General features: G+C 52.7%; 2 protein-coding genes across 4 annotated transcripts in view; both read right to left on the bottom strand.

The window, feature by feature from the left end:
* Positions 1–3896, bottom strand: part of CNDP1 (carnosine dipeptidase 1) — a 29891-nt gene extending 25995 nt beyond the window's left edge. The window contains exon 1 of the mRNA XM_037007378.2: positions 3742–3896. Coding sequence (XP_036863273.2) covers positions 3742–3765 — 24 coding nt within the window. The 5' untranslated portion in view covers positions 3766–3896. The remainder of the gene's footprint in view (positions 1–3741) is intronic.
* Positions 3897–6618: 2722 nt separating this feature from the next.
* Positions 6619–24638, bottom strand: CNDP2 (carnosine dipeptidase 2). 3 transcript variants are annotated; one of them, XM_037007381.2, is made up of 12 exons: positions 24545–24638; positions 21903–21993; positions 20612–20755; positions 17623–17785; positions 15090–15178; positions 13452–13652; positions 12245–12329; positions 11211–11371; positions 9385–9549; positions 8438–8579; positions 8023–8170; positions 6619–7250 (listed from the first exon to the last, which is right to left on the bottom strand). In XM_037007381.2, the coding sequence occupies exons 2-12, from the start codon at positions 21960–21962 to the stop codon at positions 7181–7183; spliced, it is 1428 nt and encodes a 475-aa protein (XP_036863276.1). In that variant the 5' UTR covers positions 21963–21993; positions 24545–24638; the 3' UTR covers positions 6619–7180. The 3 variants fall into 3 exon arrangements, with proteins under 3 accessions (XP_036863276.1, XP_017534865.1, XP_017534864.1); XM_017679376.3 differs by lacking the exon at positions 24545–24638 and adding an exon at positions 24414–24529; XM_017679375.3 differs by lacking the exon at positions 24545–24638 and adding an exon at positions 23705–23782.
* Between the last annotated feature and the right edge of the window lie 31 nt (positions 24639–24669).

The raw sequence follows: 24669 nt of genomic DNA, 5'->3' as shown, positions 1-24669 counted from the left end.
CCTCCGCTCACCAGTCTGCTTTTGCTTCTGTTCAGCAGCGGTATTTATTACGTTTTTGAGTTCATGTCTGTTTTGGGAGGAGGATCATGCCATTTTGTTGAGGGGCTTTGGGGGAGGGTCAAAGGGCTGGGAGGACCATGAGCTCTGACGCCCTCAGCGCACCTGGAATCTCCCCAGACCCACAGTCACTTTGATTAAAACCTTAGAGCCCATAAAATTGCATTATTTGAAGCGGATGGGAGAGTTGACGGCACTGAGTCCTGGTGAGAGGTCCCTACAGTGACCTCCTTCCTACAAGGCTGTTTCCACAGCCGGCCCAGCGCCAGCTCAATACCCAGCCTCAGCACTGGGGTGCACCGGAAACCTCCGCAGATCGGGGAGCAGGGCGAGCGTGAAGAGAAGGAACCGCTCCCTCGAAAGCTGCGTGCTTGATGTCTACACCTGGCGGGCACAAATGTCCATACTCTGGATGTCCTCAGCCCCCAGACCAGGACATGGGATCTCCTGGTAACTGTGGGCCCAGCACCGTGAGCGCAGGCCCCACGCCGAGGCGCAAGGCGGGCAGGGTGGCTCCTTCCGAGGCCCTGCCTGCAGTACGAGGTGAGTAGTTAGGTAAGAGGGCGCCCAGGCAGACTGTAAGGCTGGAATCTGTTGGTGCCCCGCACCCAGGGGGCCCGGGGCAGGAGCTGCCCCTGGACCGTGCAGGATGGCCCTTCTCGTCCCATCTCAGGGAAGCTCCACTTGGGCACCCCTCCCACTGCTCTCTCAAAAGGTCCCATTCCTTTAGGTGCTCAGTCCCATTCTTTTGGGGACCAACAGGGGACAGTGCCCCCAACTTTATGCATTGCTGACTGGCGGAAGCTGAGTGCAGCCCTCTCCGTGCCATGCGTGCCTCCGGGAGCTGCCTCTGTCCTGGCCAGAGAGCTCCTGAATGGGGAGGACTGCAACTGCTTTCAGGAGGGACTGAAATGGGACGCGGGGCATTATGGGGCTCAGCGGGGACAGGTAGGAATGCGGGGTCTCCTAATGGTTCAAAGTAGTTGGGAGAGAGAATATCTTGTGTTGTGTAGTCAAGTTGGCTAAAATTAAATGAATTTATTATGCTTTTTAGAAAAATAGCTTTAATATCAACCATGCGCCTTTGCAAAACTAGAATTAAATATTCTTTCTCTTTAAAAGGGCAAGTTTTCTTGGATCATTGTAAGAGTTTTCTTTACCTATTGAATACTCTACTTAGGAAAACAAAGATTATGTGCCTTGTCAAAATAACTTCCTGTACTTTATGTTGTCTTAATCAGGTCTTCAATTACTTAAGGATAGTGGATTTTCTCCATATTAGAAGAAGTAACATTTTTTTTCTTATAACTATGCAGTTTTCCGTGTTAGCCTTTGAAATTTTTTAATTGTCACTCAGGATAGATGGATAACCAAGTGTTGTTTCACAGTGACCTGAGGTGCTGTTTAACCAAGTGTTCTGTCCTTCAGTTGGTATTTTACTCTGAATCTTCTCTGAAAACATTATTTCAGCTACAGGCAAGAATGTGTGATGGCATCATTTGAGTAACTTGGGGACTGAGCTATTTACATGAGCTATTATGAATTATGGGAATGAATGGATTATGAGGATGATGGTAACTTTTGTGATTTTTTGTTTGAAATATTGCTGGTTCCTTATATTTTGTTGAATACAGTTAAGGAAAATCCTTTCCTCTCTTTTTCTTAAGCTTTCTATAACTTACAGTAATCTGATAAATTCTATCTTTGTAAACAGAATTGAAACATTTTTTTCCCTGCCTAAACCCTCCAGAATTTGTAAACTCTTTTGAGCACTCTTATTTTCTTTTTATGGCATGGTAGTTCATATATATGCAATTGCATTTGTTAAGTAAGAATCTGTTCTCCTAAAACGGGACATAATTGAGAACATTTGGTTATTTCGCTAAGGCCTTGGCTAGAATGTCATAGCTGAGAACGATATGCATAGCATCAGATATGACTGGACAGTTTTAAGGAACTAAAGTTGACTTTCTCAGGCCAATAAAGCCCCCTGAAAAAATTAGCTTGGCACCTTGCTTACCGGATTCCCAGCTTTACAGGTAAATAAGGCAAGTCACTTTCTGGCAGACCCAGGAACCTCAAAATACACTGGGGACCTCAAGAAGACAGGAAACCAGCCAAAGCTATAGTATCACAGGCAAGCCCAGTGATGACTCTAAGGGTGAGTCCTTGGCTTGGCTTCCTAGGCTACAGGGGAAAGTCAAACATATTAGACTTTCAAAGTCTAATATGATCAATGAGATTCCTTACTGACTAATATGTAATATGACTAATGAGATTCCTTATTGAAAGTTCCAATAAAGCAACTTAAAAAAGCCTACATGGCCATCTCTTTTCTTGCTACGCTTATGTAAGTAATCAGGCCAAGTGTAATAAGACTAGACTTACTTTACAAATTAATCTTATGTGATTATATATGATAGAAATGGAGGCAACTGTAGAGAGAAAAATCATGTTTCAGTAAAACCCTGCAGTGCACCCATTATCAGATGCTGGCCCTACTTGCTGCCTTTGAGGTTTCTTTAATCTGTCTGTTAACGGCCCTGGGTCCTGAATTCTTCTGGCTTCTCCAATGCCTGGCTACAACTCTCCAAACTAATGTTTCCAATTTTCTCCCATCCTTTTGATTTGGAATCACTAAGAAATAAAACTAAAATGGCTTTTTTCCCAAAGGCCTATAAACTGAAGCCGAGTGACTTGCCATAAACTTCAGAGAAATCACAAGAGGCCACACCCATCCTGCCTGCTGCTGCGTGGGCCACTCGGCCTGCCCGCCACACACCCCAGGCCACCACCAGAGGCGCTTCAGCCACAAGCCGGGAATGCACCAGAACCGCCCCGACTCCACCATCTGAGGGCGCTTCACGCCAACACCCGGCCTCTTGACTGACGGCCCTCTGGGTGCGTTCTAATCATTAACCTTCATTTATGTTTCCTTAAAAATGCTTCTTATTAACTATGCGGGAGGCCTTGATGAAATACAAGCAGATGAGTGCTCGCTGGGGGCTGGGGCAGGCATAGGAGAAGGGGGACGTGATTGCTAAGGGGACAGGGTCCCTTTTGGAGATGATGAAAATATTCTAAAGCCAGCACACATCTGTGGATATACTAAAAATCATTGAATTTTACACTTGAAAATTCAGACTCCTGGGCTTCCACCCCGAGACTACTCACGTTGTTTTGAGTGGGAGGGTTAGAGTTCATGTTTTAGTGAGAAAGGCAGCAAAGTGTGCCTGGATGTGTATGATTCTCCAAATCTTCCTGAAGTTGTGCCTTTCCTTTTGCTTTTAGGAGCTAAGAGTTATGCTCTGTTTTTAATTGCTTTCTGTGGGAAGAAAAAACAAGTATGGAAAAGTGTGCTGCAACTACACCCCACTTCATGCCGCCTAAGAGGCTGCCGAGGCCTTGGGTGCACACACAGACCCCACTGTTCACCCAGCCGAACTGCATTCAGGCACTACGTCCGCTATTCGAAAACAACGCTTCGTGATTGGCACCGCCCAGAGCATGGCTATGAAGGACTTGCAGACACCCTGTCCCTCGGGCTGAGGTGGTGAGTGCTGAGAGCATCTCAGGGACCACGCGGGCGGGCATCTGCTCTGCTCTCCTGGCTGGCACACACTCTTCAAGCAAACAACGTCTAGCCCTGGTCCCCTAGACTCTGAGCATTAGGGGTCTACTCACCATTCTTCCCAGTCTGGGATCCATTGGGCCAGGGTTCTGCAGCCTCCAACGACTCTTCTGGGCCTCAAAGGAAAGTGGAAGAGGAGCCTCATCAAGGCCCTCAGCCAATCACATTAAACCCCCTGCAAATGGCTTGTCTACCCCCCTCCCCCCAACATAGGCCGGCATAGTGGACCTATTCACATGTGGGAAACAAAGATGCTTCACAGATGCTCATTCAGTTTGAAGGCAGAGGAAGGAACAATGCATCTCTTGTGCACAGATGGGAGATGAGGTAGTGGCCCGGAAGTCATCTGATGCTGTTGAAGCCTTTGGGGCTGGCTTGGGCTGCCTGTGACAACACAGGCGCTGTTCCAGGTGAATGTGGAGGGTGTCACCTTTGAGAGGGAGCAGGCGCATGTGCCCACGGCCAGTAGCGTGGACAGAAGTGCTGAGAGCCCACCGTTGCCTTGAGCAGGTGATGGAGCCCCTGCACTGCACCTGTGGACCCCTGGATGGAATGGTTCACATGATCAAGGTCAGCATCACAGGCTGTCTGTCTGCTAGCTCAGGGTGCCACCCGGAGTACTCAGGCCAGTGGCTTCAACAGAAGAACTCTGTACTCCCCCAGTTCCACGGCCGAAGTCCAAGATCAAGGCTGTCAGCAGGGCGGGTTCCTTCTGAGGCACAGGGAGTCATCCCAGGCCTCTGTCCCAGGCCTCTCTCCTGGCTTCTGGGTGTTGCTGGCCATCTCCGGCTCCTCGTCTAGCAAATGCATCGTCCAGTCACTGCTCCATCTCCATGCGGCCATCTCCCTGTGCATGTCTGGGTCCCCTTTCATAAGGACACCAATCACAAGGCTGGAGGCCTTCCCACTCCAGTGTGGCCTCATCATAACTAGTTACACCTGCAGAGACCCTGTTTCCCAGTCATGTTCTGAGGAGCTGGGAGTTAGGACGTCAACACATGAATTTGGGGGCATATAATCAACCCCTAACAGGATGTGAGGCTCCAGACCACCTAAAGACCTTTCAAAACACACCCGGCTTGAGATCCGAATCTCCCAAGGGTTATTCCTGGGTGGCCTTAGTCCCCAACCTCTCCCACATGCACGGTCAGCTGCAGGACCATCTCCATCAGACCTGTGAGTCAAAGGCCACATAGTGCCCTCTGGGTGGGTGTGGCCACAATCACCTGCTGTTTCCAGGAACTTCTGCTACTAATAATCACTGCGCACTGGCCCAGCCTCTCCTCAAAGGCCACCTCAGGGAACACAGGTCAGCAAAACTGCAAACCACACCTTCACACATCAGTCTATTTAAGGGCCATTGTCCCACGATGTAGACTCTAGAGGAGAGGTGGTTCATGATGCTGAATGCTGCCCTGAAACCACAGCCTAGCCAGGCCCCACTGAGCCGGACAGGCTGTCACACTAGGTGAAGCAGGGCGAAGGGAAGGCCGGCGGGCCGTGAGTGCAGCCTAGCGGGTTTGCGTCCCGACCCGCAGCGCGCTCCCTGAAGCCGGAGGCTCAACAGTCTGTGTCTCTGATTTCCCTTGGGACAAAGGTCATGGTGTCCTCATGTATGAGGACGTGAGGGCTGCCTTCTGATTTGGGGAAACCTGGCTACCCCAGTAGCTGCTCTGCCCCTTAGTGATGGCTGCTAGCCAGGTGTACTGTGTTAGGGGCAGCCGGGGGACCACTTCCTGAGACTAAGATCCAAACGGGAGACATCGGTAATTCTGGACGGGGCCTTAAAGTGAACCCGCGGGTCTCCCCACCTCAGTCCCACATTCTGAAATCAGGAGCTGCAGCAGAGACTGTGGCCTCAACGATGAGCTGAGGGCAGAGGAGCTGCAAAGAGGAGCCACCGGGCGGCCGGGCCCATGTGCAGGAGGTTCGCTGAGCTGCCCTGGTGGGAAGCCCACTTCCTGATTGACATTCACGGCCTAAGGATCCTGGTGAGCCCGGCGTCTTTTCCTGACAGTGCCACCAAAAAGGAACAAGAGTGGAACACACGCCTCTCCCTCCACGTGGAGACCCTGAGGCCTCCGGTCAGAAGGGCTCCCCTCAGCCCGTCCTCTTCTGGTCGAGGACACGGCCTTCCCGCAGTTGTCATTCTGAGGGGATGGAGCAGGTGTTTCTGCCAGCGGCCTGCTTCCTGCCTGGAGTAACACAGCACAGGACAAGCTTTAGATCCGGTGGTTCGGGGCATCCCCACACAGGGAGGGCTCCTCTACGAGTGTCTGGTGGCCAACGGCATAGCCTGGGCAGAGGGCAAAGTTTGTCTCCTACTAGACGCTAGTGCTGAAGTGCCAGGACCCCCCAGCAGGCAGCTGAACTGGGGACGAGCTGTGAGTGTCCACGGTGACCGCATCAGACTGTCTCCTCCATGAGCCTCCGCAAGGGCAAGTGGTTAGGAAGGAGGTTCACGCCAGGGTGGGCACGGGAGAGGAGGCGCCAGGGGCAGAGAGGAGAGGGGGTACAGTGAGAGGTCACGGGGGCCCGAAGAATGAATGACTCCCAGCATCACCATCTGGTCTAACAAGCATGGGTGAGAGGCAGCCCAATAAATGGCACCTCTTTCTCATCCGAGTTCTGACCTGAGTCACAAATGGTCAGTAAAATGGACAAAATAGAGACTTAATATTGAATAAAACCCTGGGTCCTCTGATTGGAATTTACTTGTCTTTACATCGTCTGGACCAATCAACGATTCTGTTTAAGGCAGTTTGATTTGATTTTCAGTGACCTGGCAGACAAAGGGGCAGGAATGGGGACGGTTCCTGGCACAAGAGGGGTGGGTGGGTCCCAGGCACCCGTCCTGAGCCGCCACAGCCCTCCACGCGCACAGGCGTGCTCCGGGGGTAAGTCAGATGGGCAAAAACGCTTCCGGAGGCTTCGTGTTTACTTTTTATTTAGTGGTACAGACTGAAACCAAACAGTCGGGCCAGGCAGGTTAAGGTCTGAGATCACAATGAAGAGAAGACAGGACACATAAGTGACGGCTGACGTCTGGAGGACAGAACGTGCACAACAGACAGGAATCAGGAGAGGGCCCCTCAAGGCATCAGATGTGCCTGACCAAATATCCCCAGTATGCACGGCCCTGAGCCGGGCAGGAGAGATGGACCAGAACGCGCCAAGGCCCCACGAGGCCCACAGGAGGACAGCCAGGACCTCCCGCGGGGCTCATGCCCCCCCCAGGCCGGGGCTACTTCCCCGAGACCGGGTGGTGCTGACAGCATCTGAGAACTCGGCTGTGACTCGGGGCCATTAATGCCCCAGGACTGAAAACCTCTAACTGTGCAGCACATGTAACTCCACGCACGAGACAAGTGATGCTCTCACGTCATCCGGGGCAGCCGAGTGATGACGAAGCGGAGGGGAGAGACGCGCTCTGCTTTCCTGCACCACCTGGAGAGTGAGGGCGGCGGGCGGGGAGTGTGGGAAGCCCGCCTCTCAGTTCTTCAGCCGAGACACTTCGTACAGGTACGCGGCCAGCATTTTGGTTCCTTCCACGTAGTTGTGCCTGCCGGAGAAGAACGCGGCATGGTGGCTGGTGCGCCGAGGTCCGGGCTCACGCGCGGCACTCCTGGGAGCGTCCCGCCGTGCTGGCTCGCTGGCCCTCAGCTCCATGTGCCTTTAGGATTCTCCAGGTTTAGCCTGACTGAGCCACCAGGGACCAGCCCGGACCTGGTCTGACAGACCAGGCAGGCCTTCCCCCAGCAGTTCCTAGGAAGAGCCTTGCCTTGATGCTGGCCTCTCCCTTGGTTTGGGTATGAGGCCACCGCCTCGCTTCCCAGTTCCCAGGTCTCTGTCCCCTCCCTTTAGTCTCCAAGGAGAGTCTCTGACTCTTATTCCCCAACTGGCCCACTTACCCAGGAGTGCCCGTTTCCCGTCCTCCCGGCCTGCCTGGCTCTCTCCTCCTCGGGGGTCACTGAGTGACCACCTTCCATCCCCACTGCTCAGGGAACCCTCCTCCCACTGCATAAGCCGCGACTGTGTAAAGGCGCCTTAGGAAGCTTCAGTCACAGGCCAAGTACAGAGGTAACCACAGACCACAGGCGGAGCCTTGTTCTGATGACCCGCCCTGCCCCCTGCCCCTTCCCCGCCTCCATCAGAGGTTCCCACCCCCGGGGTAGAAGGCACCAGAGGCAGCGGTCACAGAAATCGCCACCTCCTGCTCTCCAACCTTGGCGGCAGGACAGGAGGTGGCATGGAGGAGGAAGGGCCTGGAGGGCTTCTCATTGGTGCCCATGGGAGAACAAGCCCAGACTCAGGGCAGAGGACCCACGCCCCACCTGTTGAGCTTCTCGTTCTGGGAATGCGCGCCATCATCGGCCGACCCCACGGGCAGCAGCATGACGTTCTTGCCTGTGGCCTCCTGAAAAGTCAGAGTCACGGGAATACTGCCGCCTTCCCTGGTCAGGTCCGGCTCAACGCCAAACACTGGGGAAGAAGGGAGCAGAAGACAGGTAAGCTTTGGGGCCACCAGGCTGGCGACCTCCGTGGACCCACTGCTCAGCACCTCTGAGTCTGGGCCCCGTGCGAGGCCTGAGGACCACCGCTGCTCTTCAGGCGGCTGCTGGCACACCCCGGCCCCACGTCCGGCTCCTGGCAAGGCCTCGGCACATAGCTACGTGCCCACACGATACAACAGAGCTCTGCCAGCTGTGCTGGGCGCCCTGGCACGCACCCACCAGGGCAATGTCTGACCTGTCTTCAGGGCTCTTCTCCCAGCCATGTAGTGTGGGTGGTTGAAGTCGGACACCCAGGGCTTCCCGCCGTGGCCCATGTACACCTTGAACTTGTTAGGGCTGTGCAGTTCAGCAAACTTCTTAGTCAGGTAGGTTGTGACCTGAACCACAAAGAGACACGAGGCTTGTGAGCCTGGCATTTGATTTGGTCCAGAGCTAGTGACCTGCTCTCAAGTCTCCAGTGGGTCTCCCACAAGCACACAACACACCTGCAAAGGGTCTGCAGACCCTACACTACAGTGTCTACGGGGGTCTCATTTTGCTGAAGAGTAATCTGCTTAACTAGAACAGAAAAAGTGATTTTACCAAGAAACAAAATCCAGTTATTTGAAGGTAATGCTTTAATTTCAAACAATTCCCCCTTTATGTAAATATTCTTATTTGATCATATTTTAAATCAAGTTTTTAAAAAATATGCCTTGACTTGCTTTATAAAAATGATCACACCTGGACCAGAAACAGGCCTGGTGCCACTGCGGGGGTGCCTGGTGACAACCCCTCTCCCAAGAGGGGGACCTTGATCCCACTTCCCCAAGCAACCTCGCGGGTGAGGGCAGCAGACCGCTCCCCGGGGCCCGCTGCCCTGCAGCTCTGGATGTGCTCCCTCTGCCATTTCCCTTCCACTCCTCACCCCCGTCCTCGGACTCTCACCCTAACATATTCAGCCCAAAGTCAGCACTTGAAGTGAAACCTTAGGCTAAGGTCAGAGGTCGGGTTTTTGCACGCCTCAGCTGTGACAAAGGTCACTTCTGTGTGATGCTTTCTATAAGGCCTTTATCTTTGATCAGTTTCTGACCTTCTTCTTCCAGTAATTACTGAGTTGGCAAGAGCCAAGCGGGGCCCCTGGACTGTGTGCTCAGAGCCGTGGCACAGCGGCCGCCACACCCCCACCCCGGCCCCACGTGCCTGCTCGCTGACCACCTCAGGAGTCATGTTTGGTACAAGCCTGATGGAGAACTTGCCGACCACTTTCCTGGGAATCACGGTTTTGGCCCCCGACCCCGAGAAGGCGCCTTCGATCCCGTGGAGGGAGAGGGACGGGTACCGCCATCTGTGCATCAGGATGTCTTTCTGCAGAAAACAACATGGTCAGGGGATGGCCCTGTGCGATGAGGACATGGGAATGTTGACTGGGACATTCACTTAGTCACGAGCGGGCCCGGGAAGGAGGCGCAGAGCCCGGCACGGCTGGCAGGTGAGTCTGCCCCGAGGTGCTCCAGTCACCACAGAGGGGGCTCGGTGTGCTCCTAACAGCCTCATGGGGGCACCTCCCGTCTCACCAGAGCCAGACTGTGCAGGTGAACTAAACTGACCAGCAGAGCCAGAAAGCAGAGGAACAGGGAGACACCGACGGGCACCTGCGATCCCTCCGAGGCCTGCTGGGGAGGAAAGCCACAACCCCCCACCAGCATCCCTGGCCTGTGACCTTGGACCGGTGTCATGCCCTCTGCTGGGGGGCCTGGCACAAAGCGGCCTACTGTGTCTCTAGGTATAATCATGCCCTGGGCGCCCAACAGTGGACAAGTCAGGAGAGATCAGGCTGCCAACTGGGTGGCTGGCTGGCCCAGAGAAACTGGACGGGGCTCCTGGGGCTCACAGTGACTCAGCCACTTGGCACATGGACTTGTTGCTCGTGAACCGGAGAGCTCGGTGATACGCGGAAGGAACGCACAGGCCCCCAAAGCAGACACCTCATACAAAAGCCAACATGAAGGTGGTAGGCAGCGTGGGGGGACAGAAGTGCACCCACAGCCCTATCGTCCCCAGACTCCGCTGCCCGACCACAGTAGCAGCCCCCGAGTGACTGTCGCCAGCGACACCTCCTCCCCTCTGCTCTGCCTGCAACACTTACTCCACCTGGTCCCATCAACTCTCTGATGTGCCCCGAGATGGATGCACCCTGGCCCTTGTCTGCACCCCAGCTCAAGGCTCTCCTTGTTGCAGGAGCCTGAGCGGTGACCCCCTTCACCGCACCGGCGCCAACCCAGCTGCAGCCCTGCCTATAGTCTGTCCACGAGACCAGACCAGCCCACCCTCCACTCAAACCAGTCCTGTCTGTCGGCTTCCAGAAGAGGAGACAAGCTCCCTGGGAGGCCACAGAGGCCTACACATCAGGCCTTTTCTGCCTGAGTCCCAGTCCCTCCCGTTCCCGGCAGGCTCCCCCCTGATAAGCAGCCTCACGCTCCCAGGCACAGAGCTCTAGACTGCCTGGGTGGCCCCTGCACGTTCTTTTACACAGAGAGATGGAACTCAAGGGCCGAAAGGCTGTATTTCTCTTACATCAGGGCCTGCCACTGCATTTCAACTAATGCTGGCTAAACTGGACATAAATATAACCAGAACCTCATAACCCAGGGAATAGGCTAATTAAGGAAAAGGCCTGACACAATTTTCTAAGAAGGAAGCACACCTCTGGGCAAATGGTTTCCACCCGTGCCTGGCTGTCAGGGACACCTTCCACCACCTCTGGGCCTGCGGTGAGGAGATCACCCCAGAAGTGCAAACAAGGTAAAAGCTGCCTGTCACCAAGTCTCCTGCCTGCACGCTCCTCAGGCCCTACGTTGTCAAAAGTCAACTCTGGACGCTTTTAAACTTCCCAGCTCCAGCCTGGTGGTGACACCAGCTTTCCAGTGTCTGTACCACATTTTGCCAGCACCTCTGGCTCCTTCCCACGGGGACCCCTGGACAGGGCAGGGCATGGCAGGAGGCCTGGGCCCCGGGGCAGCCAGCACCTTGCAGCTGTGCAGCAGGGTGTCCGCCCCCACGTCCCTGGCGTACTCCTCCAGGTCAAAGTCGATCTTGTCATAGAGCTGCAGCTCGTCCTCTGTCACAGGGGCCACGGCCTCGCTGATGCCCGGGATGAGGATCTTCCCCCTCCTGTCCATCAGGGAGCCTGTAGGAGAGCAGGGAGGGCGAGCTACGCTGACTGCAGCCACGGACCGAGGAGGGCCCAGGGGCCTACTGCCGCAGTGCCGTCTCCAGGCCGCCCCTCCGCTTGTGCGGTCGTTTCATTACTGGGACGAGGCAGCAAGGCGGGCAGTGCGTCTGCCCATTTAAGGCAGAGCCCGAGGTTCGGAGGCTGGGTGAGCTGTCCGTGCCCACAGACCGGCTTCAGCAGGCTTCCTCTAAAAGCCACCCCACTATCCAACATTTCTTTTTTAATGCACATTCCACAAGACATGAGCTGCCCCAAGCTGAGGCGGAAAGCCCAGTGGCAAAGAGCAGACCCCAGCCCCAGAAACAACCCTGATTCCTTGACTGGCAGCCGCCGCCTGCGAGGCAAGGAAACAGGCTTAGCAAACGGAGGGCGAGGCAGGAGCTCGCCCAGCCTTGCGCCCAAGGGGACCGGGCGGGGCGAGTCCTCGCTCTCTGAGCGGGCCAGGCAGGCCCCACTGCGGCCACTCACACGTCAAGCAGGCCGGAGCAAGGCCCCCAAGGGAGAGAGGGCACAACCGCGTCCAGGGCAGGGTGGCTGCCTGCGTCCAGGACCTGGTCACCCGGGGCCACCTGGGGCCGGAACTCCCAGGGGGGTCTTGGGACCAAGAAGGGTTTGGTGACACAGAGCGGAAGCAAGGGAGAGAGGCAGGAATGAGACATGTGGATCTCTTGGAGGGAATGTGAGTGGGGGAGGGAGGCGGCCAGTTAGGAAGACGGAAGTGGCTCACAAAGAACATGAAAATGCCCCAAATGGCGGTGACAGCCGGGAAGTATGCCCACTCCAACTTTTCTCGCACATCACTGAGTGGTGACTGAAACCCATACTCACCCATCAGTGCAATGAGATCTGTCATGGCCTCGTGCACGGAGCCACCGTACACGCCCGAGTGGAGGTCTCTGTCACTGCACTCCACCTGGATGGGAGCAAAGGCCATTCTATTTGGCTGCTCAGAAGGAGCTCGTTCTTATCACATTGTAGTCAACTAAACAAAGAACATTCACAAGACCTGAGAGACCATTTTCAAATCAAAATTTCCTCCCCCAAGAGGCAAAACAGGGCATTTCCTAGAGTATAAAACTTTGGCAACCAAAAAATTCTTCTGGGCATGGTGACTGCAGGTGAGCAGGGGGAGCTGGGCATGCTGGGCACAGGTGAAAGCTACAGGGCACCTCCTCAGGCACCCAGCCTTTACCAGCTTCACAAAGACCTTGCACCGTTCCACTGACAGGACCACACCTGCCATGAGAAACTGCCCGCCGAGAGCCCACGGGCTTGGGCTCTGCCCTGCCCCACCACTGACGAGCCACACGACCAGGGAGAGGCTGCCCGAGTCTGCCGGCCTGAGCCCCTCACCAGTCACGCGGCACAGTAAGAGCTCTCAACTCACAGCTGCCGTGCTCCGTGCCAGCCGAGCCATAAAGCAAGGGTGGTACCTTGCACAGAGTGCGTGCCCAGTGGGGTGATGTCATTTCTAGGACTTTTCTGTCTGTAAGTCACTCTCCATGCAGGACTAAGGGAGTCATCACAGCTGCCCTGGCTGGTAGGCGCCCCCACCGTTATCTGTGGAGACCGAGGCTCGGCTGGGTGGCCGGTGATGCCAGGTCCAGCAGGCCGCCCCTCCCGCTCCGCCCAGCCTCAGCTTCTGTGTCTAAGCGAGGCTGCAGCTCCCAAGATTGCTTGGTCGAGGGATAAGAGCTTAAGGGCTGAGGTGCGAACATTTTTAACTTTTAAAAGGAGGTCTTTTAATCTTAAATGTTTTATATGTCTATCTTGGTGAATGGCCTGGCATTTAATCTTTTCTCACTACTCCAAGGCAATACTACAAAGAAGACCAGCCTAGCCTGGAGCTGTATGAACTGACTTCTGATCGCTGGCAGGCCTGGCACATTATGAAGGCTTCCGTCTGTCAGAACTGGGGCACCGGCAGGCCTGTGCTTCTCATCAAGCATCTGGCCCACTACCTGGTACAAGCCCGCCACAGGCTACGAAAGACAACGGGTTAAGGAAAGCCACTAAGCACACAGGGGGCCGGCACCTCGATGAAGAAGTAGCAGATGCCTCTGAGACCGTACGTGATGCATGGCTTTGTCTTTCCCAGCCAGTAGTTGTCGGAAATGCAGATGTAGTCCACATCTTTAAAGAACGTGTCTTTCTGGGCAAAAATCAGTTCGTCTAGGCCTTCAGAGCCCGACTCCTCCATGCCTTCCAAACAGAACCGGACATTGACTGGAACTTCCTGTGGAAGATAATTAAGTGTGCAGGCCTTCAGCTTCCAGGCACTGTCATTTCTTAGGGACAACACAGAGAGGAGGCCATCATGTTTTGAAGTCACCAATTTCAAGCCCCAGACTTCCTCTAGGCCAATGCCTCAGGCAGGCTGCGCATACCCCAGCGACCCGTCCCCAGGCTCTGGGCTGTCAGGGCACCAGCATGAGCACACAGCCCACTCACCAGGCCCTCTGCACCCATCCGGTGCCAATCCGGCACCTCCAGAGCCCAGCTGCTCTGAAATAGAGGCCCCGACACAAAGAAAACCAGTCTTTGCTTGTGCGATGCGGCTTCCGCCAGGGCACACAAGAGTGAACAGGGGCCCTTTCCTACTTCCAGGTGCACTAGCTGCACACACTCAAGTCCCTTTCGCAGGAGCTAACAGTAGCTAAGACACTGCCGCACACCTGGCTCCTGAGCTTGTTTCCAGGCCTCCTCCATGCTGTGTGGCAAGGCAGGTGGGCCTTCCACACATGAGAAAATGAAGCTGCACCTGAGCGAGGGGACTTGCACAGGTGACAGAATGTCAGGCCCCGTGCCGACTCAAGTCCACCCTGGGCAGCACTCTTTACCACTACATACATCACCTCCCCGCCTCCGCCTCTCCAATAGACCAGATGCACATGGCCACCCCTGCCTCGGTCGCCCCCAGACTCCACAGGGCCCCCTCCGGGGGGGGGCCTTCCCAGTCCTAGGGCCCCAGCAGCCTGAGGCTCTGGGCCCGGCCCCCTCTTGTGCACAATGCCCCCAGACAGAGGAGCCGGAGCCGGGACCCTGCCCGGACCTGCTGCCTGTGCTCTGACAGAAATGCTTCTCGTTGTCATTCTGTCATGATACAAGACAAAAAGCAAGAAACAAAACCTGTCTATACACGCTGATCACAACTAGTTTAAACACAGTCCAGCGGATCAGTAAGTCACAAAATACTAGGTCTCTGAGGGCCGGGATTCTAGGCGCCTTTTTACTTTCTACTTTACAAGCTCTTGACAAGGAGTTAATATTTCATAGCTAAGGAAACATATTTTAAAAACAAAGTACACTTTTAGGAGGATAACAGCTGTCCAGGGAAGCGGGGGCTTGTGTGTTATCGGGGGCCCTCGCCCCGGGCTCTCCAAGGTGGGGCCTGGCCTGAGAACGCAGCTCCCTGTGGGCTGGATTCCCGCTGAGTCATCGGCGTGACCTTTGAACTGTGAAACAATCACACCTTTAATGTTTCTCAAAGCTGGAAAACAACTCTATGATCTTAAATCTGACCTGACCGTGCTGACAGTTTGGAAGAAGCTTGCTGTCCAGCACTCCGGTGATCTGCGAGCTCTGCAGGCTGCTCCGGCAACAGAAAGCCCTGCTTTGTCTGTACTGCTAAGAGGGGAGCAGGTGGCCCAGGCCTCTGCTGTGGCTGAAATACCTGATTCGTTTTCTGAAAGGCTTCCAGGGCGTTGATCCAGCCAGCCACTGGCCCCTTGTCATCAGTTGCGCCTCTCCCATATAATTTGCCTGTAATAACAATCAGCAAATTCACACGGTTACAACTACAGAACAGAAAGGATAGCGTCTTTCCAGAACACCCGGTAACAGCTTAGCACAGCTACAGGCAGCCACACTAAGACTTTCTCTTCAAAAGCCCCATTTTCATTCCAATAAGCCTCAAGTCTCCATCCAAAACTTTGGTTAGAATTTACCAGAGAGCCAACCATATGCCTCCAGGTATCCCCCTTTCCCCAGGGTTGCGGCAGTCGGCCAGCGCACAGTTCCGCTGGTTTGGGGTTTGCGCAGACCCAGCTCCTATTTCCAGAACCAGATGGTAGCGGTCAGGGTGGAAAACCTGGTCATCTGCAGTACGCACGGTACACCATTACCAAGAGGGAACTATAAGCCTCACCCCACCCCAATTTTGACACCTCATGCAGTAAAGAATAGAACTTACGTTCATTATTTATTTCTCTAGGTTATCCCAAGACTAAAGGACAGGGTACTGCTTCTCAGTCTAATTAGTTACAGTACCTCCCTTCTGTACACCCGCTTCTGGGAACCCCAAAAGCCCAGAAAGGTAGGTGTCTGGCTGGGCACTGGCCACCATGAATGACGACTAGGCAAAGACACCCGGGCCCTCTCCCGGCCCTCTGCACACATGCGGAGCACAGCCCAGAGAGACCGGGGCAGAGCAAGAACAGACCCCCAGCCACGGCACGCTCAGGGCTCAGCCTTCTCTGTCCTGCCTGTCCTGGCCAGTCCTCTGACTCCCTCACTCTTACCCTGTTTTTGACACTTAGCAGTTTCAACATGACACATTTCCAAGAATTATGAGGCTTAAAGCCATCATTTCTTTGGGAATTTCCTTTTATAGCCTAAAGCCAGTTTTCGCAAACACTAACAAGCTTTCCTAAAAGCATCCTTGTTCTGACGAACACTGACTAGGTAACCGCGGAGTGTGGAACGGTGCTGGAGAGAGGTGGGTGAAGACAGATGCACCATGTCCCCACCCTCGGGGCTCCCCTGGCAAGGAGACGCAGCCTGCCTTTGGGTGTTTGCAAGGAAGCTTATCCATAGCGTGAGGAGCTATCCCTGCCCCATCCATGCCCGAGCATCGCTGTCTCCCTGTCTGTCTGTCTGGTGGGATGGACGAGGGGCTGCGGGAGGCCTTGCAGGAGGCATGGAGGACCGAGCTGGCACAGAAGCAGGTGTTCACATGGTGTGGGCGGAGGAAGAGCCATGAGGGGAAATGAGATGGGGAGGTCAGGGGTGCCACCAAATCCCCCGAGAGGTGTCAAGCAGAGACACAGCAGACAAGGCCACCACGGGCGAGGCAGAGTTGGGAAGGACTCAATGACTTCAACAAGTGACAGGAGGGCCTTGAGCAGGGTAAGCGCGGTGGCCAGGGCAGAAGAGCTGACAGTGACGGGGGGCCTGCAGGCACAGGGGTAAGGACCAGGATGACCTCCGGGCTCCTGGGGCACATGGTGGGGGAGTTGGCAGCGCCATGCACAGACAGAGAGGGGGTGAGGAAGGGCAGGCTGGGGAGGGAAGCATGGAGTTCTGTTCCACACAGCAGTGGGGGGAACGGCCCAGCAGGTACGTGGGCTCGAGGCTCAGGGCATCCAGATGCAGGGTGCACAGAAGCCCAGTTCTACAGCTGATGGCAGGTTAACAGTCACACTGTGGTGACAGCTGTGACATCGGACTGGACTCCCTCACAGATGCTGCTTTAAGCAAAAAGGGTTCTCAGTCGTACACAGTCATGAACACAGCTGACAGTGAACAGGGGAAAGATTTGAACAGCAACTCAGTGTGTCCAACCAGAAGGGCTGTAATGACAGAAAGTCCAGACTTAGCCCCGGGGGGCAAGGTACAAAGGAAGGGGCTTCCTCAGCTGGCCAGTGCTGTAGGGTAAGAAACATGAAAATTCACAAGTGAAGGCAGGAGGAACCTTCCTAACAGAAGGGGTCAGGAAGAGAAGAGATCAGCCTTGGCAGGGCCGAAGTGCCCCCTGGGAGGCATCAGTGATTGCCACCGAGCCGTTCTTACTGCTCCCAGCCAGGGTGGGCGGGGGTGGGCAGAGTCAGACGCTTTTCTAATATGACCAGGTGGAGCTGCTAAACTACACCGGGAAGCAGCCACAAGCAGGTCAAGTATGATCACAGGTATGAGTGCTGCCTCAAATCAGAGCAGGTTTTCTGAAAAAATGTCAGCAGCGAAGGGAAGGCCAAAATCAGAACCCCAGGACACAAACACTTCATTTCCACAACAAAGGAGAACTTGCTGATGTTTCAATGGCTGGAGCACATGGGAGAAACTTCCAGAACCCAATTCTAGATTAGGTAAAAATAACTTGTTCTGGAAAGATAACAACCAAGAGACTGTCAGTGTACTTCCTGAAGTAAAATAGTAGAAATGCTTCTCTGGATATGACAGGACTTTTCCTCTAGAAAAGCGTCCCTTACCGTCTCGCTCCACCAAGGTGAAGGGCTCGCTATCCCAGCCATCCTCTAGGGCTGCAGGCTGCACGTCCAGATGTCCATAAACACACACGGTTTTCTTTTGTGGGTCACAGCCCAGCTTGCCGAGTAAAATGGGTGGCAGTGGTATCTCTGAGCCATCAGGGAGCTGACAATTGACAGGGAAGCAACCGAGGGCAGACTTTGTTTAAAAAATTTGTTTATAAGCAGATATTATTAAAATACCTTGAGCATTCTTATTCTCATTAATCATCCTCTACTATGGAGTTTATATTGTTCAACTATGTCACTAATTCACAAGAATTTGTTTTCCTATAATCCAGAGCACATGGACTAAATGACATTTACTTATTGCATGTAATTTGGTAAATTTTTAAAGGCTGATTTTTTTTTAAACCTCTACATAAGAACACATTACAAACGCTGAAAGGGTATAAAGTACATACATATCCCTTTGTTTCAGCTGGTTACTCACATTAGCACTGTCACACATATACGGGTTAGTCGTTACTGGAAAATACACTGTATGAAAATACACATTAATAAACATAACACACAAACTAAACTTGGTCAGGAAGCTAAACTAACAATTTGCCATTAAGGTAAAATGAGCAACTACAAGGGACAAGCAAGTCAGGACAAGGCTGGTGATGAGCTGGTAAAGTGTCCTTCCCCAAGCCCCAGGTGTTGCGAGCATCTCTAAGTGCACATAGACACTGGGGAACATTCCAGGTTGCTGGAATTCTTGCAAGACACAGCATTTGTCTTTCCAGGAAACTCTACTCACACACACTCCAATGCAGTAACCGCAGAGAACCACACAGGTGCCCACGCACAGGGTGAAGAGAGGTGCCCACACAGGCAAACAACCCCTGCATGGCGGTTCTCACAAGAACGGCCCGTAGCCACCACGGGTGAAGCCCTTACTCTCACTGTCTGATCACACAGGACCTGTGCAGCAGCCACAGCCAGCCCGCAGCTGGCCTCAGGAGGAAAATTATTTTTAAATGACAAAAGATTTTATCTAATCATTTTCTACTCAATACAGCTCCTCTAAAATACTTTGGCATTTTTCTAAAGAAGCTGTTTGGGCCCGTGGGCAGTCTGTGCCGAAATTCATGCTGCAAACCACAATCCCCTCTCTGCGCATCCCCAGCTATTTTGAACATGAAAGAATACAGCCTGCAGAGAAAGTCGAGTGTTTACAAAGACACGTGCTGTCCTCACTGGAGTATCTGTCTGGGCAACAGTCTTTGACGAGTCCACATTCTGCTCTCCCTCTGCTCGTGCCCATGGCCATCATGCTCACCCCACTCCCAGCCTAGCACCAGTGGGCCCTCCTCCACCCTGTGCATTAACTTCGTCCCACACATCACCTCTGGTCCCAGGAGCCATGACCGTCCCATCTCCTGAGCTCCTCTGTCTAGAGGTCAGGCCCTCAGCATCCAGTCTCACACCTAATGACCAGGCGCCCTTTCTAACCCACCATCTGGCAGCAGCCAGGACTGTCTTGATGTGTGCACAGGTCTTATAGCAAGTAGCCCCAAACCAGCCTCGCCCCTGCAGAATCAAGCTCCGATGTCCGTCGCAGGACCTGGAAGACCCAGTGTCATCTTTCTTCCTCGAGCCTGAGGCAGCACCAGCTCCTGCGAGCACAATCACATTCAAGTGCACCTCCACCCCTGCCCCAAGTCATCTGCGTCCCAAAGAATGGACCACTGCCAGCGAAGCGACGGCAAGAGATGAGACGTGCTCCTGGCTCCCACTGTGAGACTCGCTGCTGCACTCCCAACAGTGACGACACCTGTCAAGTCCTTGCTAAAAATGGATGCTATGTAATTCAGAGTGGTGGTCACCTGTCTTTTGTGGAACCGCACCACAATGTCAGTATCAAAGAGAAGCAATCTATTACAATGAATAGCCCATAAAAATTACCTGCCATCCAGATTTCTTAAAAATCTCTCGTGAATAAAGGGAGGGGAAGCAAGTATGCTCCTAAAAGGAAATAATACAAAGAAACCTGCTTCTTCTCTCATGAATGGGGAGAAGCGCTGGGAGGCTGTAATGTATCTGACGTCAACCATCAAATTTGTGGTCAGAGGACATCTCGAACAATACTGGACTGGAATCAGGAGGCCCAGGTTTTGGCTTCCTTCGCCATGAACTGGCTTGGGTTCGCAGGAGAGACACAGCCCACCTACGCCTCTGAGTTCTCCCATTTATGAAAAGAGTAGACGAGATGAGCTGAATGTCCACTCGGAGAATCCCAGAACTATGATTTAATATTCTTATCAGCAGGCAAGAGAACCAAGGCAAAGCAACCCTCATCACAGCCTGCAATATAAAAAAAATGGGAAACTTTGCAAATACACGCCGTGAAACGTGTCATTGACGTTAAGACCGAAATCATCTGAACGCTGTATCATGAGGGGTGCTCGCTTAAGTTAGGAAGAAAACAAACGAATTTCACCTGTCAGAATCTGCACAGAAACGCAGCCGAGCTCACAGACCCATCACAAGGAAGCTTCTTCCAGACCCAAGTCATGCAAAAGCATGTTCCCACCAACTGGGATGCAGCGTGTTTCTACCAGTGTTTCTATCCACTGGGACACAGTATGGTGAGTGAGAATCTTCTATTTACACTATTTGTACATCTACATGGAGAGTGTATAACCTCCTGGTTTGAAAACAGACTGATTTTGGGGGGAATCGCAAGCTATTTTCTATGAATGGCCATTACATTAACTTACTCAACAGCTCTCCTTCCTGAGAAAATGCTGAGTGTCACAAAAACTTTGTCTCAGTCCAAATGAAGAAACCACAGAGTTTAGAATACAAATCAAGCCTTTTCATTTGTTTTAACGTCAAGCAGGTTATCTGCAACAAAAGATGGTTTAAGACCTTGCTGAGCCCTATCAGCGACTCAGACGTAATCTTTCTGTGGTTCTGCAGTGCCAAGACCCCAGACTCATACCTTCTGTTTTCCAATATCTACCAGTTCCACAGAGCCGCCCAGCTGCTTGATATCCGCGGCGGCAACTTCCACCATCCGCCTGATGTCGCCTCTCTTCTCAGGCCACGCAGACACACTCTGGATGGCCACCCACTCTGCAAGTTTCTGTTTGTGGATAACAAGCAAAAAGGGGTTCTGAGAACGCAGTCCTTCAGGGAGAAAGGTATTCCTAAGTGTGCCATGTTTTGGCATCCCAGGTTGGCTTGCTACCTGTAGCCAATTCATTTTGAACACATTGACTAGATACAGAAAAAAAAAACCCCATCACATTTGCTTTTTATTTAAGCTTAAAAAAAACTGTTTTTACTGACCCTGTACCTAGAACTACAGCATAACAAAAATGTTAGAATGTGTACTTTTAAACATTAAGCATGTGGTAAGAACCGTACAAAGTTTAATCAGTAAGTTTACACCTGAATCTAACAAATTACAACTGAAAGACACAAAAAATACCCAACATTTTCACAGACCAAGTTAGTTTATTTATCATCCTGAGAACAGCCAAGTTCTCTAAAGTATAATTTTTATAATGTAAACTCTAAAGGTTTCACCTGAAATGAGTCCACAGGAATAACTTCAAGATGTGATTCTTCAACTTAATGTCAAGAAACAGATTAATATGTAACATTACCGAATCATTTAAAATGTGCTACATGAAAATAGTTCTTTAATCTGTAACTATAAGAAACTGTAGGTGGAGATTAAACAAAAATCTCAGATTAGCTCTAGTTCTAAAAATATATATTACGACTTTCTGTCAAAGCCAAAAGTCTAACTTATATACTATAATGAAGAGACAGAGGAAAAGATCTCTATACACACACACACACACACACACACACACACACACACACACACACTCATTACCAGCTTTAGGGTAAGAATACTTAAGATGTACTCTCTTGCCAATTTGCAAGTACTACACGATATTAATAACTAGTCACCAAGCTGTGCATTAAATTCCCCAGAACCTATTCCTCTTAGAAATGGAAGTTATACCCTTTGACCAACAGCTCCCTAATTCCCCCAACCCTCGGCCCCTGGCGACCACCATCCTACTCTCTGCTTCTGCAAGTTCAACTTTTTTAGAGGCCACATATAAGTGAGACCCCGCAGCTTTTGTCTTTCTCTGACTAGACAATATTTTTAGTATGACTGAACTGGCACAACTCACACTAGTTTCTTGAAAGTTCCTCTGAGCCCGTATGATTAAACCAAATTTTAATGCTTACTGGAATAAGTAGTCCCTCACCTTAACATAGCGATCCTGATTTTCATCAATGTACTTAAACAGGGTAGTGAGGGCAGACATCTTCCAGCCAGACCGCAGACCTCAGACGTTCCTGGAAGGGACAACAACCCGTCAGTCCTGACTCGACAGGGGCCAACTGAAGGGACTGGAAGGCACTTGTTCAGGATCATAAAGTGTTCCTCCGCCCTGAAGGCTGTCACGAGGTTTCCAGGAAGTGGCCACAGTGCAGAGAAACAGCCTTGAGAAGCAGTGAGGCTCAGCTTGAACTCCCACTCTTTTCTCAGAAGGAAAATGTACACAAAATTGTGTGAAACTGCAGGAAGGGCCTGAGTTGAAGACAATCTGAAGAAAATTAAATGAAGGTACTTCCCAGTAACACTGACTTACCAGCATTTAAAACAGTTTTTTAGATTTATTTTTATTCTCTTAAATCACACAAAGAACTTTCCACTTACTATTACCACAGAGTAAATAATCCCTCCCAAGATCCCAGCAAAAATGTCACATCCTGTCTCTTAAGGCCACAAATCCACAACACCGCAAAGCACAAGGAGAAACAGATTCTGTTCAAAAGTTGATAATCCGAGTCCAAAAACAGCCAAAGGCAACATATAAAACCTCCCCAAGGCCTGATTAAGATGAACTTCCAGGAACCCACAGCTTCCCTCCAAAGTGCATTTTCTAACTTTCAGTTTCCCATGTGAGACCCAACACATTCTGCTCCATTTTATAAATACAGGGGAAAAGAAATCATGTGACTGAACATCTTTAAAATGTGGAATGAATATAAAACAAAAATGATTCTGGTACTGGGACTCTGAAAACTGATTCTCTCCTCTTCCTTCAACTGACACTTCAAATTCAATCAAACGGCGAGGCTAGAACTTAGTAGCTGGAAAGAGCTCAGCTATACCACAGTGACAGTAAGTATTTCAGACGTGGAGCTGCAGCGGGACAAGGTCCTACCACATCTAGATGGTTCTCAAGTGGGACACCAGATGAATGCCTGTGTGTCGTACTGACACTACGGTTGGAGTGCCCCTTGGTACGGGACCCCAAAGTGACTTCTAAATAGAGGAGACAGAATCCACTTGGACATAAAGGGCAGCAGGTGTTAAACAGACTGAGGAAGTGACCGGGCCTGGGCAGTGGTTTCTGTAAGAACGGGATCAAACCACTCAGTTCTCAGTGCCTCCTCTCTCCTCTTCCAACACCCTGAACAGAGTGTAAAATGCTTACCAAACTCAGTTTTAGCTGAGGCTCTCATCTGAAAGCCCAGGAAGCTGGTCCATGAATGCTGCAGAGGCACCTCATGAGCATTAAGGAGACCAATTTTCATCTATTCCATCACCAAAAACATAAAAAGGGATGCTTCTAGAACAACGTGCTACACTGGGCCCTTTCCCCTTGAGTTCCTGGTCATGAGATACCACAAATCCCAAGCTCACTGTGGCACTAGTCTTTTTGCTATATTTTTCTTTGCAGATAAACTACTCAATAGCCTTCCAGCTGAAATCACTCAAAGATAACTAGGTTGCCCCCTTGCAGAGCCCAGGCTCGTCAGCTCTCCACTGCCCAGTGACAGGAATAAACAGCGACTGCCTCTCTGCAGAACTAACCAGGCGGAGGCTGATGGGACACCAAGTCAGGCCAGGTCCCTTCTCCCCTTCAGTCGTGGGTCATTCCAGCTCCCACCCATCCCGCTACCCGAGCCATTAAACGGGACCAGTTCTAAATGCCCTGGCAAACCCCATTTATCAAGGTAAAAGCACTGTGTTGGAGTGAACAGAAACAAATCTTACCCTTTCAAAATAAACGCCAGCCTCACTACCTTCTTGAAATCGAAGGTTCTTGGAGAGAAATGTAACTTAAATCGTAAAACTAGTGAGAAGGGAAGGAAAAATTACACTGGTGGCACCTGGAGCCATCGGCAATACCTGCAACTCATTCTTCTAGTTCCCAGCGTCCCCATCCTTGCCCCTCATTAACTCAAGGATTGTATCAATAAACAAACCCGTATCTTGGCTAAAATCTGTAAAACCCACTAAAACAGGGAAGAGAATCCCCAGCTTGCCCAGTTTAGAGCTTTATCCCAGACATACAGCTCTGAAACGCCTCTCTCGCCAGGACCTCCGGGAGCAGGGAAGGCCGGGTCACGGTCTCGCCCAAGTCCGCGCAGGCCGACCCGGGCTCAAGGTCACCGCCGCCTCCCCTGCGGGCGGGAGCTAGCGACCTCTGACCCCGCCTGGGTCAGGACACCAGCCCAAGACCCCGCCCCAGGCCCGGGCTTTCCGCGGGCCTGGCCTGGGAGGATGCCTGGCCGCGCCCTCCGCGTGCTCCCCGCCTCCCGCACAGCCCTGGGCGCCTCTTCCAGCCGGGTCACCCTTATTTCCCGCCCCCGGCCGGCCACGGGGACCAGGCGGCGCGCTACCCCCTGGGGCTGGGCTCTCGCGCGCGGGGCCCCTGGAGGCCTCGTCCTTGGCCGGCCCGGCCTGCGCTGCTCCCGCCTGCCTGGTTCTCGAGCCCGACGCCCCCAGCCTCGGGGCAGCGCCCGGACGCCGAGAGGGACGCAGACCACCGCCCCCTACCCCGGGGACTCCCCTCCGCGGCCGGCCCTTCCCAGCTGGGGAGAGACCACTTACCCGCCCGCAGCCTCCGCGTCTGTTCCGCACCACGTGCCCTGGCCACGCCCCCGGCGCGGGTCCGCCCCGCCCACCCGCGCGTCCCCGGCCGGGACCGGAGAGCTGCGTCGCCGGGCGCGGCCCCG

This window comes from Manis javanica, chromosome 9, assembly GCF_040802235.1.
Source record: "Manis javanica isolate MJ-LG chromosome 9, MJ_LKY, whole genome shotgun sequence".
NCBI lineage: Eukaryota > Metazoa > Chordata > Mammalia > Pholidota > Manidae > Manis > Manis javanica.
This window is presented reverse-complemented; position numbering and strand designations above follow the sequence as displayed.

Bases quoted from the DNA above. Each gene is read 5' to 3' on its own strand.
- CNDP2 (XM_037007381.2), bottom strand. From the start codon at position 21,962: ATGTCTGCCCTCACTACCCTGTTTAAGTACATTGATGAAAATCAGGAT. The intron at 13,653-15,089 runs GTATTTCAGCCA...TATCTTCCACAG, and splicing joins CCTTTCAGAAAACGAATCAG to GAAGTTCCAGTCAATGTCCG. The intron at 8,171-8,437 runs GTCAGACATTGC...CTTCTTCCCCAG, and splicing joins GAGAAGAGCCCTGAAGACAG to TGTTTGGCGTTGAGCCGGAC.